Consider the following 15218-nt stretch of genomic DNA (forward strand, 5'->3'; position numbering starts at 1 on the left):
GTGTGCCTCTTACGTGTGCCTCTTGCGTGTGCCTCTTACGTGTGCCTCTTGCGTGTGCCTCTTGCGTGTGCCTCTTACGTGTGCCTCTTGCGTGTGCCTCTTACGTGTGCCTCTTACGTGTGCCTTTTGCGTGTGCCTCTTGCGTGTGCCTCTTGCGTGTGCCTCTTGCGTGTGCCTCTTACGTGTGCCTCTTGCGTGTGCCTCTTACGTGTGCCTCTTACGTGTGCCTTTTGCGTGTGCCTCTTGCGTGTGCCTCTTGCGTGTGCCTCTTGCGTGTGCCCCCTGCACACATCACAAGCCAAATCTTTGCTGCACATTTCTCTTAATCACGTCAGACGCTAATTCCATCACCATTCCACAAAGCACCGAACTGCTGCCGTCCCTGACCATGCCGGCAGAATGAGATCTTTAATTTCTATTACAGTAAAGCATCTTTTAATGGTTCCATCCACAGCCCCCCAGCCTGGCCCCACGAGGCCCCCCCCTCCATGAAGCGATTCTATTACTGCTCAAATGGCTTCTGGAATCAGGTAGCCACATTCATTAGAGCACAGATTGTGGGATTCACTTCTCAGTAGTAAAGGGGTGTCTGGTGTGTGTGTGTGTGTGTGTGTGTGTGTGTGTGTGTGTGGAGGGTGCACTGAGGAGGGCCCAATGTTGCACCGTGTCAGAACAGATGGGTGCAACTCCGCCCCCCGGGTTGGGTTACTGACGAAGGACACACACTTCTGTTATTACGAGTGTGAGATGCATTTGAAACCATCCACAGCAGAGACGTCCAGCTGTGGGCCACACACAACGCAAATATAGAAATGCACATATATATATATATATATATATATATATATATATATATATATATATATATATATATATATATATATATATATGCCACAGTTTATGCCAGAACTTCAAACTTCAGTAGAACTTCACATTGTTTGGGAAATGCTTTTGTAAATGTACACATCAGTAAAAAAAATACCAAAAGGCTCCAGTTTTCTTTAACGTTCAGTACTGAGGTGGAAGAATTGGACCTGATGATTGACATGAGCCTCTATGGACAGACGTACCAACACAGGAGTAACACAGGAGTCAGCGCTCCAACACTGCTGCATAGTTCTGCCTTACAAAATGGCTGGAGCTCACACACATACACACACACACACACACACACACACCGAGGGGCATGGGAATACTCCTTACAGACCTCCACTGGCATCAGGCCACATACAGAATGCTTCTGTTCAGTTCTCATAAAGGATGGACTGGCCTGGTCTGGTCTGGTCTGGGCTGGGCTGGGCTGTACTTGGCTGTGCTGGGCTGTGCTGGGCAGGTCTGTGCTGGGCTGTGTTGTGCTGTGCTGTGCTGTGTTGGGCTGTGCTGTGCTGGATTGTGTTGGGCTGTGCTGGGCTAGGCTGTATTGGGCTGTGCTGGGCTGTTATCCTTGTTTGCAGCAGCAAAGTCTTTATGTGGTTGCTTTATTGTTTGTTTATTAATTTGGGTGCATATTGAGAATATAATGAAGTCTTCAGGAGAAGCAGAATATCTTCAGATGTTCACGCATAATTCACACTCATCACTCTGCTGCTTAAAATATTGATTTACTTGAGAAACAGCTAATGGCATGGGCAGTGTGTGTGTGTGTGTGTGTGTGTGTGTGTGTGTAATGAATGTACTGAGGAACAAACAATGTGGTAGAACACTGCCTGAGGGTGGACATTAATGTACCTCACCCACCAGTCAAGCCCTGAGGGGCCAGAAATCACCTAAAAACAGTGACATCACTTCCTGACCCGGAGAGAGAGCCAGGGCCCATATGGGGCACACACACACACACACACACACACACACCACCATCCCCTCCCCTCTACACACACACACACACACATACACACCACCCCTCCCCTCTACACACACGCCACCACCCACCCTGACCTAATAAAAGCATTTTGCAGCACACAAAATCCTATGATATTAAAAATGTCATACAGTAACATGACCTGCACATTGTAATTATGTATTTCTCTAATGTTCTCAGTGTGTGTGTGTGTGTGTGTGTGTGTGTGTGTGTGTGTGTGTGTGTGTGTGTGTGTGTGTGTGTGTGTGTGTGTGTGTGTGTCTGTTTGTGTGAGCATAAGTATGTAACTTACTGGTGACATCAGTCTGTATATCAGCCAGCTTGAACAGTGGACACACTTGATCCAGGTAGATTTTGTGGGCTTCCTTCCGATGGCAGACAGGATTCACAAACACCTTAAGAGACTTGGGTCGACTCTGAAAACCTGCAATGCAAGGGAACCATGAGCAATGGAGTGGACGGTATGGAGAGAAAGAGGGGGAGAGAGAGACAGAGAGAAAAGAATGATAGAGAAATAAACTGAGAGAGAGAGAGAGAGAGAGAGAGAGAGAGAGAGAGAGAGAGAGAGAGAGAGAGAGAGAGAGAGAGAGAGAATGAGTGGATTCATAAACGTGCGTCCCTATGGGCATTCATTCAAAGGTTGGCTGCTCCTTCACCATAGAGAAGAACACATCTGCTGGAGTGAGCCAGGCCCCGGTGCTCCAGAGCACTGATGCCTCCTGCTGAATGGAGCTTTTGTGCTGGGCCCTCACCACAATGCCTGTGACACCACACAAGTTCACCTCCCTCCCCTGCAAAGGTCAGGGCCACACTGTTGTTCACAGCAGTTGAACTTCTGCCAAGAATCAGGGGGAAGTCATGAATAAAGACAACCTTTGGGTCTCCAATCTCTCTCTCTCTCTCTCTCTCTCTCTCTCTCTTCCTCCTGCTCTCCCCCCTCCCCCCTCTCCCTCCATCCCTCTCTCTATACCTCCCTCTATCCCTCCTTCTCTCCCTTCCTCTCTCTGTAATGTTTTACTCATATTCTGTCATTTCTTTCCCATCTACATCTTTATCACTCTCTTCTCCATCTTCTTTCTAATGTCCGATTCTCTTTCTATCTCTCTGTTCCATTATCTATCTCTCTCCTTCTCTCTCTCTCTCTCTCTCTCTCTCTCTTCCACCCTATGCTGAGAGATCTGATGCTGAGAGCCAGTAGCTCATAATTAGCAGGAATTAGGGAAGTGTTTCCTCCTGCTCTTCCTGGAGTGTGTGGGATCGATGGAAGCCGAAAAGACGCTGCACCCCTACGTCTCCACACACACACACACACACACACACACACACACACACACACACACACACACACACACACACACACACACACACACACACACACACACACTCATTACCCTAATCTGGCCCCCAATGGTCCCCAACCTCAACTTGCTAACGAGCCACCACCCTTGCTCCACCCCTCACCAAGCCCCACCCTCATCAAGCCCCGCCCCTCACCCAACCACGCCCCTTGCTCAACCCCACCCCTACATGACAGCACTGCAGGGGAGTAACTGAGGGGAGCTGGTAGTGTTTGTGGGGGTCGCACACAGTCTCAGTTCAAACAGGCTGAAGAGAGCTAGAGAGAGGAGTGTTCAGAGAGGGGTGAACAGAGGAGGGTGATGTGAGAGGAGTGTTCAGAGAGGGGTGAACAGAGGAGGGTGATGTGAGAGGAGTGTTCAGAGAGGGGTGAACAGAGGAGGGTGATGTGAGAGGAGTGTTCAGAGAGGGGTGATGTGAGAGGAGTGTTCAGAGGAGGGTAATGTGAGAGGAGTGTTCAGAGAGGGCTGATGTGAGAGGAGTGTTCAGAGAGGGCTGATGTGAGAGGAGTGTTCATAGAGGGGTGATGTGAGAGAAGTGTTCAGAGGAGGGGTGATGTGAGAGGAGTGTTCAAAGGAGGGTGATGTGAGAGGGGTGTTCAGAGGAGGGGTGATGTGAGAGGAGTGTTCAAAGGAGGGTGATGTGAGAGGGGTGTTCAGAGGAGGGGTGATGTGAGAGGAGTGTTCAGAGGAGGGGTGATGTGAGAGGAGTGTTCAAAGGAGGGTGATGTGAGAGGGGTGTTCAGAGGAGGGGTGATGTGAGAGGAGTGTTCAGAGAGGGTGATGTGAGAGGAGTGTGCAGAGGAGGGGTGATGTGAGAGGAGTGTGCAGAGGAGGGTAATGTGAGAGGTGTGTTCAGAGGAGGGGTGATGTGAGAGGAGTGTGCAGAGGAGGGTAATGTGAGAGGAGGGTGATGTGAGAGGAGTGTTCAGAAGAAGGGTGATGTGAGAGGGGAATCCTCTTGTCTCCTGGGGGCCTCAGAGGAAGGGTAATGGGGTCGGAAATGGAGCAGGTGTGTGTGTGTGTGTGTGTGTGTGTGTGTGTGTGTGTGTGTGTGTGTGTGTGTGTGTGTGTGTGTGTGTGTGTGTGTGTGTGTGTGTCTGTGTGTGTGTCTGTGTTAGGAAGACTGCTCAAGGGAGACTGAGCCAATGCAAAACTGCCCCAGATGCAAACACATATACAAACACACACATTTACACCAAATACACACAGATACATACAGGTATGTATATACCTGTATGTATACATACATACAAACACACACATGCATACACACATGTGATGTCACACACTCATGGACACCTACAACATAGCATCTAACAAAAACGTACCAGTAACTTATATGTAATTCAGACTTAACTGAGAAAATAAAAAGTGTTGAACTCTCACCAATCCGAATGAATACTGCAGTGCTGAATACTGCAGTACTGAATACTGCATCTAGACACAGCTGCCCCACACACAGGCTTCTTTAATGACAACAACGGTCCAATGAAATTACACTTCATTCTACTTTATTTGCATTTTTTAATAATATACATGGATAAAATGCCCGTGTTACCACCATCCAGTACATTTGGGCAAATGCATGTGTGTGTTCGTGTACATGTGTGTGTGCGTGTGCGTGTACATGTGTGTGTTTGTACCCAGTCAGAGTGTGTAGCATGGGGGATGTGAGCCCAGCCTGCGTGCTGTGTGGTGTTACTATGGTGTATAATCCTGCATCAGTGCAAACCCTGCAGCTCTGTGGAATCTGATCCCAGCGAGAGATCCACATATCAGGTGTCGGGCCGAACCGCGTGTGTGCTCAGCCAAAAGGCCACGGCGATTAACACCGCGAGAGCACGCACACCCGCACTCGCGTCTGCACGCGCTCACATTCACGTCCACTCACAACCAGTCACACTCAACCACAGTCACAACCACACCCACAACCACGCCCACAACCACACCCACACTCACAACCACGCCCCCAACCACACCCACACTCACAACCACACCCACAACCACGCCCACACTAAAGTACAGACCCATGCCTGCTGTCATACTCACAACCACTCACACTCGCAAATACACTTCCATCTACACCCATGCCCACATGTCCACTCACACCCATACTCACGCTTCATGTAGACCACACATATTGTCTTAAACATTAAAACTTATTAAAAATTAAACAAATTAAAACTTCTAAATTATCTTTATTGATTTACATAGAAATTGCTACTTGGTTTATCACGTGTGTGATCTGGTTAATGAGTGAAGCATGATTTGTCATGTATGTGATCTGAATATTGCACTAAACACAGTTTATCACATGCATGATCTGGATATTGCATTAAATGTGGTTTATACCGTGAACTGGAGTATGGTGTTCATGTGGTTTATAACGTGATCTGAAGTATGGTGTTCGTGTGGTTTATCACGTGATCTGGAGTATGCTGTTCATGTGGTTTATCACGTGTGTGGTCTGGAGTATGGTGTTCATGTGGTTTATAACATGTGTGATCTGGAGTATGGTGTTCATGTGGTTTATAACGTGTGTGATCTGGAGTATGGTGTTCATGTGGTTTATAACGTGTGTGATCTGGAGTATGGTATTCATGTGGTTTATCGTGTGATCTGGAGTATGGTGTTCATCTGGTTTATAACATGATCTGGAGTATGGTTTTCATGTGATTTATAATGTGATCTGAAGTATGGTGTTCATGTGGTTTATCATGTGATTTGAAGTATGGTGGTTTATCATGTGATCTGGAGTATGGTGTTCATGTGGTTTATCATGTGATCTGAAGTATGGTGTTCATGTGGTTTATCACGTGATCTGGAGTATGGTGTTCATGTGGTTTATCACGTGATCTGGAGTATGGTGTTCATGTGGTTTATCATGTGATCTGGAGTATGGTGTTCATGTGGTTTATCACGTGATCTGGAGTATGGTGTTCATGTGGTTTATCATGTGATCTGGAGTATGGTGTTCATGTGGTTTATCATGTGATCTGGAGTATGGTGTTCATGTGGTTTATCACGAGATCTGAAGTATGGTGTTCGTCTGGTTTATCATGTGATCTGGAGTATGGTGTTCATGTGGTTTACTATGTGATCTGGAGTATGGTGTTCATGTGGTTTATCACGTGATCTGGAGTATGGTGTTCATGTGGTTTATCAGGTGATCTGGAGTATGGTGTTCATGTGGTTTATCACGTGATCTGGAGTATGGTGTTCATGTGGTTTATCACGTGATCTGAAGTATGGTGTTCATGTGGTTTATCACGTGATCTGGAGTATGGTGTTCATGTGGTTTATCACGTGATCTGGAGTATGGTGTTCATGTGGTTTATCATGTGATCTGGAGTATGGTGTTCATGTGATCTGGAGTATGGTGTTCATGTGGTTTATCATGTGATCTGGAGTATGGTGTTCATGTGGTTTATCACGTGATCTGGAGTATGGAGTTCATGTGGTTTATCATGTGATCTGGAGTATGGTGTTCATGTGGTTTATCACGTGATCTGGAGTATGGTGTTCATGTGGTTTATCATGTGATCTGGAGTATGGTGTTCGTGTGGTTTATCACGTGATCTGGAGTATGGTGTTCATGTAGTTTATCATGTGATCTGGAGTATGGTGTTCATGTGGTTTATCATGTGATCTGGAGTATGGTGTTCGTGTGGTTTATCACGTGATCTGGAGTATGGTGTTCATGTAGTTTATCATGTGATCTGGAGTATGGTGTTCATGTGGTGTGGCCTCAGTATGGGCCTGTAATTCCTGCTCAGTGTTCTGCTTTAACTCCTACAAGTAATGTCAGGGAAATTTGCTAATGTCATTTAAGATCACATAAGAATATTCCTATGTGATTAATCCAAATGTAAAATGTAGGAAATGTAAATAAATGAATGCAAAATTTTAAGGAATTTCATTCACCTTCAGGTGTCTCACCTCTCTTAGAATATAGGGCAGGACTATTCAACTATATTTTTCTGTGGGCCAGAACGAACATCATTTGTTGGGCCACGGGCCGGTACAAATTCATTAGAGGGCCGGATCTGGCACGCGGGCCGCCAGTTGAATAGCCCTGATATAGGGAGTGTTAGTAATGACTATGTCCATCCCCCCTGTGTAGTCAGTTATGGGCTGTGTGGAACTGTAGTACGTTGTGAAGTGCTGTGATTTTCCTGGATAAGAAATGCAGAATGAAACTTACTTTAACCTTTCAACTTTACCTCTAGGCAGGAATAGAATAATAGGAGTAAATAGAATTTTAAAAGAATTTACTTGAAAGAATTTACAATCACATTACAATTAGATGCACAAAGTAAAACATTAAAGTACTTTTTTCACAAAACGTGTTGGCCATATAGAAATGTCAAATAGGATAATGTCCAAAACAAGGTTCTGGTCCTGTGTTACCCGTCTCTGCACTATACAGCGAGGACGTTCTCTTAGTGCAGGACTCACAGTAATGATGTCACGGACCTGCATCTCAGGTGCTTAGCAGGGATTTTACCCAGGAGAGTCATGGAGCCGCCTCTGTGTCACCCAACTCCGCCTCCCTGTCGGGGGAGGGGGGAGAGTGGCATCTGCATGGGCCGACTGAGGCTCTCCCACTGGGCTCTGGGGCGCCGCCCCGGGGGAACACTTCGACCCATAATCATCAGTAAATTACCTGAGAACGGCGTCGGGTTACACATCGATTTTGCAGGCAAGTGCCCGTAAAACGAAGAGAAGCAGTCTAGCCTCACGTTACCGTACTTTACTGTGTGTAATAAATAGATAGATAGATAGATAGATAGATAGATAGATAGATAGATAGATAGATAGATAGATAGATAGATAGATAGATAGATTTCTATTGCAACAGCTCTTGCCCTACACTTCTGCTCCAACACTGCTGACCATTAATGCCCCACACTATTGCCTCACATTACAGCCCCATACTACTGCCCCACACTACTGCCCCCGCACGCATGAACGGGCTCCCGCTCCGTCTGAACCCACGGCTCTCAGACGTGAATCTTCGAATATCTGCTAATCCCCAGGAACAGATGTCTTATTTTTGCCCTGAAAATCCCCCGCCTGGTAGGCAGGCGGCCCGGCTGGGGGGCTGCATGGCGGAAGAAGAGGGGCGTCTCGCTAAGCCGGGGCTGGAGGCCTCGGTGTGGGAAAGGTCAGGGGCTGCGCCGGGGCCGGAGCCGCCCTTCCCGGAGGGCCGCGTAGGAGAGGCGGCCATACAGGAGACGGGTGCGAGGCTAGGGGGCGGGGCGAGGGGGCGTCCTCCGTCCCTCCTGTCCTGGGCCGCTCAGCCTCCAGACGTGGGGCGGACGCGGGGGCCGCTGCCTCAGATCCCGTGCCAGGAGAAGAGCATCTGGCAGGGAGTCAGGGACTGGCATTAGCCAGCATTAGCAGCAGGCATCCCGGCCCTCTCCACATTTGTCTCCTCAAGCAGGGGGATCTCCACACAGGAGCTGCTCCCGCCCTCCAGGAGAAGAGGAGCCAAGAAGGAGGCGTTGGCGAGCAGGCCGGCGTGGCACGCAGCTCCTCCCGAAGCAATTCAAACCGAAATGACACGCAACAGGAGGAGAAGGCACAAACTCCACGCTGCTCCACACAGGAAGGTGGGAGGGTCCTGGAGAAATGAATAAATTACCTTATTATTTATTGTCTAAATACTCTGAACCAAAAATGATGCACTCATCTTCTGTTCCAGGCATTTTTATGTTATATGTCCCTTTTTTCTCATGAGACTGAAATAGTGCAACGTGTGTGTGTGTGTGTGTGTGTGTGTGTGTGTGTGTGTGTGTGTGTGTGTGTGCGCAGCTCTGTTTCAGCTCTGGGAGTGATAGACGAGATGGAGAGATGAGTCAGACCGTGGGGAATACACACATACACACACACACACACACACACACAGAGCACTCAGAGAACCTGATATGGGAGTGCTACCTACAGCAGGGAGAATGACAGCATCTGTCCAGCCCATGGTGAACCTGCAACAGACGCCTCACTTCTCCACCAAATCTCAGTTTCTTTTCCCACCCAATAAACCACTCAAATAACCCACTCAATCTCTTAAATGAAATAACTCAAATAACCCACTCAATCACTTAAAGTGGGATGAATTTACTAATTTATTAACTCATTCACAGTCACCCAGTTAAATTCTCTCATTCACCAAGTAATCAATACACATGTTTTAATTTATTACTCACTCAGACACTCATTCACTAATTGAGTTAATCAACGCTTCTTAGATGATGCACTTATTATTTATGAGGGGGTGATTTTCCTCACCCTTTCACATCTGCCACTATTCAGACTTATTCAACACTTTTGAATAATTAAATTTTAATGATTAAATCACTCATTCACCAGGCCAGACCTACACAGTCATTCCCTTAAACTCTTGATTTAAATGAATTCAGTCACTTACAAAAGACCCCTGACCTCTGACGCTCACAACTACACTGTGCTCTAAGCTAACGCATCAGTTCACTCTTACGCTCACAACTACAGCGTGCTCTCACCTAACGCACCAGTTCACTCTTACGCTCACTACTACAGCATGCTCACGACTACAGCGTGCTCTCATCTAATGCACCAGTTCACTCTTAGACTCATGACTAGTGTGCTCACGACTACAGCGTGCTCTCACCTAACGCACCAGTTCACTAGACTCACGACTACAATGTGCTCTCAGCTAACGCACCAGTTCACTCTTATGCTCACAACTACAGCATGTTCACGACTACAGCATGCTGTCACCTAACGCACCAGTTTACTCTTATGCTCACAACTACAGCGTGTTCACGACTACAGCGTGCTCTCACCTAATGCACCAGTTCACTCTTAGACTCATGACTACAGTGTGCTCTCAGGTAACGCACCAGTTCACTCTTATGCTCACAACTACAGCGTGTTCACGACTACAGCGTGCTCTCACCTAACGCACCAGTTTACTCTTATGCTCACAACTACAGCGTGCTCACGACTACAGCGTGTTCTCACCTAACGCACCAGTTTACTCTTATGCTCACAACTACAGCGTGCTCTCAGCTAACGCACCAGTTCACTCTTACGCTCACGACTAGGGTTGCCACCTAGGTCTGACAAAAAACAAGGACACTGTCATACTGACACAGGGTGGCGAGTGTAATCTGTTGACCTTGGGGGGTGGCGGCGAACATAAAACGTTACCGGAGGGGTTTAAAATGGACACAGCGAGAGAAAAAAAATATACAGATTTAAAGTGTGCAGAAACAGTCTGAATCGTGGTTTGAACTAACCTAGTTTTTTTGCCGGGACCGAATATTAAAAAGAAGAAAAACCGGGACAAACTGGGACAGGCACGTAAAAACCGGGACAGTCCCGGGAAAACCGGGACAGGTGGCAACACTACTCACGACTACAGCGTACTCACGACTACAGCGTGCTCTCGGCTAACACACCTGTTCACTCTTATGCTCACGATTACAGCGTGCTCTCGGCTAACGCACCAGTTCACTCTTACGTTCACGACTACAGCGTGCTCATGACTACAGCATGCTCTCAGCTAACGCACCAGTTCACTCTTACGCTCACGACTACAGCGTGCTCTCGGCTAACACACCTGTTCACTCTTATGCTCACGACTACAGCGTGCTCTCGGCTAACACACCAGTTCACTCTTACGCTCACGACTACAGCGTGCTCTCAGCTAACGCAGCAGTTCACTCTCTGTTTAATGCATGTTGCCGTGGGCGACCCCCCTTGCGCTCTCTCTCTCTGATTGTCGCCTTTTCTTCTTGCTAAGCAGCTCAGTCTTTCACTGCCCCACAACGGACCCTTCAGAGCTAAAACTCCCATTCAATTCAGCACTTGCTCACACACTTTATCTTGATCTTACACCTACCAAGTCATCTAATTAGCAGTTTTAAATAGCGTCCAATGCAAATCAAAGTGCTACCATGCTCATTACGTCCATCTGGCCTGTAAACACACTCTGGGAAGTCTGTGAACAGAAGAGGCTGGGTTTGTCCACACACAGACGCCACGACTCAGGGACAAATCTTCCACTGTGGGAGAACCGGGTCAGCTGACCCACACACCACTGACACTGGCCACTCATCCATTTCCATGGAGCCCACAGAGAAAGGGTCTCCATGGATACAAAGGGTGACTTAATGGAAAACCTGTTAATGTGTAACATAATCCACTCTGCCGTCGTCAAACCGACGGCGTGTCTGTGGCACGCAGGCAGCGGTCAGCTCGGGCGAGAGGGCACAATAGCCTCCAAATGCAGGGCTCGCCCCAAAGACTCGCCGTCCAAAGGGGACATTTTTTCTTCTCGGGACACAAAACGTCTCTGCCATTATCTTGTTAAACAACCCAAAGCAATTATATGCACTGCATACACTATGGGGTCAGTGTGCTTTCGCCCAAACATGAACACACACACACACACACACACACACACTCCCAGACAGGGCACAATGGACAGTTGCACTAGCGAGACCTCTCCGGCGTCTGACCCTCAAGCACTGCTACTATACCTCCACTATTCTCCTCTTCCCGAGCGCATTACCACCGCAACAATGAAGTCCAGCTTGAAGCCAAAGTGTGACCACTCGCTCTGACAAGAGCGCCAGGGGCACATTATGTGACCGCAGGGGCGTTCCAAGACCTGGGAGGCCTCCACCTGACCTGCTCCAGCTAATCTTTCAAAAGAGGGTTTAAGTACAGAGACGGAGCACAACGAGACCACTGCAGCCAGTGTGCTCACTCAGAGGTTCATGTACAGTGTTTACTCCCCAATACAGGTGCTTCTATTGTCCCAAACCCTCTCTCTCTCTCTCTCTCTATTCCTCTCTCTCTATCTATCTCCCTCCCTCCCTCTCTCTCTCCCTCTCTCTCTCTTCCTCTCTCTCTCTATCTATCTCCCTCCCTCCCTCTCTCTCTCCCTCTCTCTCTCTCTTCCTCTCTTTCTCTCTATCTCCCTCTCTCTCTCTCTTTCTCTCTCTCCCTCTCTCTTTCTCTCTCTCTCCCTCTCTCTCTTCCTCCCTCTCTCTCTCTCTCTCTCTCTCTCTCTCTCTCTCTCAGTCCCTCTCTCTCTCTCTCTCTCTCTCTCTCTCTCTCCCTCTCTCTTTCTCTCTCTCTCCCTCTCTCTCTTCCTCCCTCTCTCTCTCTCTCTCTCTCTCTCTCTCTCTCTCTTTCTCTCTCTCTCTCTCTCTCTCTCTCTCTCTCTCTCTCTCTTTCTCTCTCTCTCTCTCTCTCTCTCTCTCTCTCTCTCTCTCTCTCTCTCTCTCTCTCCACACAAGCACGGGTTATGGCCTGGTCCGAGCCCTAGGCCCCCCTCTGGTCCCTCTTTGTCCCCAACCCCTCCACTCTCAGCTGGATGGCCACACCTCACATGTCAGCCCGTATCGCACGGCTTGTCAGGATGACGGGCGCCCGGAGATGATGCTGTGTTCGCCATTCAGAACCCACCTTGAAAAAGAGGGAAGTTGAGGGGAGGGGCTTTTTGTGGGGGGGCGGCACACCTTTTGTGCCTGGTGTCAGCTGGGACACACCCTCCATTGTGTGACGTTATTTGGGGTTCCCTGGGAAACACCAGGTCAGGATCCATCAGACGTCTGGAACAGGTGAGCAACCCTGTAATCCAGAGGAAGCACTCTCCCATGCACCAGCAATACACACGCACTGCCTTAACAGCCAATAAAACAACGGACATAATCCCTGTGGAGCGTACAGTGTGCATGTGTGCATGCGTGTGTGCTTGCGTGTGTATGTGTATTCATGTGTGTGCACGTGTGCGTGTGTATGCATTTGTATGTGTCTGCGTGTGTGTGTACACGTGCACGCATGTGAGCGCATGCATTTGTATGTGTCTACGTGCATGTGTGTGTGTGTGTGTGTATCTGCGTGCATGTGTCTTTGATTGAGTTCATGTGTTTGTGTGTGTGTTTGTGTGTGTGTGTATGAGTTCATGTGTTTGTATGTGTTTGCATGTGTGTATGTATGCATGCGTGTGCGTGTGTGTGTGTGTGTGTGTGTGTGTGTGTGTGTGTGTGTGTGTGTGTCTGTGTGTCTGTGTCTGTGTCTGTGTGTCTGGAAGAATCATTTTCTTGATGCAATCAGGCTTGAGGACAGACAGCGTCTCCACATAAGACACAGAAAGAGAAACAGACAGCCAGAACAAGTGTCAGTGAACAAGCAATAGAGGAGGAGGAATACATCGCTGTCTCATTCTTCTAAAATTAATTCTGTTTGATCAAATCTGATCATTTCATCAAATGTCACTTTCCTCACAGATTTAATGGCAAATTCAGAATTAAATTTCCTTGTTTAAAACTACCTTTAGACAGTTACACTTTCTCTGGTGTGCGTTAAAGGGCGCCTCCCTGGTGGATAGAGTGGATAGAATCAAGATGGTCCGTTAGGTCACATATATACAGCAGCTTGAGGATGTGGTGATTGGCTACTCGTGAAGAAGCACAGGTCAGCCCTCAGCGTCTCCGGCCGGTAGTTTGAGTGGGACAGAGACAGAGACAGATGGAGGGAACCTATGACTACTGATGCTAGAAGAAAATTAGGCAAAAATAATAAATATACATACCCCGCCCATGTTTGTGCCCTTTTTGTGTTACCCACTCCTCCCTCAAGGCATGTTCTGTTAATTATGTTAATTAATTCACGTGGTGCAACAGAATACATGCAGATTTCTTTCCAGCCTGTGCTGAGTGAGACCAGCATCCAAGCCCAGAGGGAGTGGTCTAGGTGCCCCCAATGGCTCCGCCCACCCTTGCCCGCCCACCCTGTCCTAGCCCCACCCCTGTCCAGGGATCATCCGGCATTCAGTTCATGAGCAAACAGGATAAACAACACAAAGAAGCTCAAGGTATGAGGGCAGTGTTACTACGGTTACATAACCCTACATTACATCACCCTGTATTACAGCAGCCATCTTTCGTTGCCTAATGCAGCCTTCTGACGAGACCTCATTACAGACAGGAAAGCTGCCCAACTAAAGCCTCTACTGTGTTCTACAGGATCTGTGTGATGGGGGAGCAGCATGCCTCATGGAAAAACAAAGATGGATTCCTGTAATGGAAATTCTGGCCTAAGCCCAGCTCTAGATTAATCTGCTGGTAATTTGCAGCGCTGCATTTTCTGCGAATCGGGATTAACGGAGATTAACTCATTCAAACAAAGGAGGCAGCGCTCACTACACAATCAGTTTCAGAGGTCAGATTATACGTAACATCTGTAGAGGAAATGAATGTCTTATAACTTCACAACACTGATGAGACATTTGTTATCGTGCCCTAGAAGCTCTTAGTGTAGAGGAGCATTTAGTTGAAGTTTTCTCTCCTTGACAAGCACCTCCCCTTCCAAACCTCCCTAGCACCACCCCCAGTCCTCGCACCTCCCCCCTCCTGAACCACCCCCACCCCTTAACTCGAGGAGGAGTACACAGAGGAGGAGGAGGAGGAAGATGAAGACGGCTGAGGCGTTTGGAAGGACACCTGTCCCCCCGCGCGGCCCGCACCGGCCCAGCCCAGTGGAGTAGTCATGCTTTGGCAGCCAGTGCTGGTGAGAGGAGAACGGATAATTACAAACTGCAGGGAGCTCGGGGGAGCAACCTGTTCCTCCGCTCTCCTCCAACTGCTTCTTGCAGCCAAGCACCACCTCCCCACCCCAGCCCTACCCCACACTGCCCCTCTCCTCTTCCTAACCCCCCTGCACCCCCCACACCTCCACCACACAATCTCGCTGAGAGTCTGGCAATCGTGCCTCATAATCATAAGCTCCCCGTACAAAGAGAGACCGCCTGCCCCGCGGCCCCCGGGCTGTGGAAGGCAGTTGCTCCCAGCGAATGGGAACGGGCGGTTCTGATTTGGGACACTTTGTTCATACGGTGCAAACTGCAGCACCGTTCACGCATGACGTACTGGACCCGGAAGCCGGGAGAGTGGACCGCTTTCATTCCAGATCAGTCGAAGTCGGCAAACGTAATAAAATGTAGT

General features: G+C 48.4%; 1 protein-coding gene across 3 annotated transcripts in view; it reads right to left on the reverse strand.

The window, feature by feature from the left end:
* Positions 1-15218, reverse strand: part of cerkl (CERK like autophagy regulator) — a 52794-nt gene that overhangs the window by 28032 nt on the left and 9544 nt on the right. For all 3 annotated transcript variants that reach the window (XR_013130382.1, XM_077002173.1, XM_077002172.1), the window contains exon 3: positions 2151-2282. Coding sequence is in view for 2 of the 3 variants with exons in the window: in XM_077002173.1 (XP_076858288.1) it covers positions 2151-2282 (132 nt within the window). In the remaining variant the exon portion in view is untranslated. The remainder of the gene's footprint in view (positions 1-2150; positions 2283-15218) is intronic.

Source organism: Brachyhypopomus gauderio, chromosome 4 (genome assembly GCF_052324685.1).
Source record: "Brachyhypopomus gauderio isolate BG-103 chromosome 4, BGAUD_0.2, whole genome shotgun sequence".
Taxonomy (NCBI): domain Eukaryota; kingdom Metazoa; phylum Chordata; class Actinopteri; order Gymnotiformes; family Hypopomidae; genus Brachyhypopomus; species Brachyhypopomus gauderio.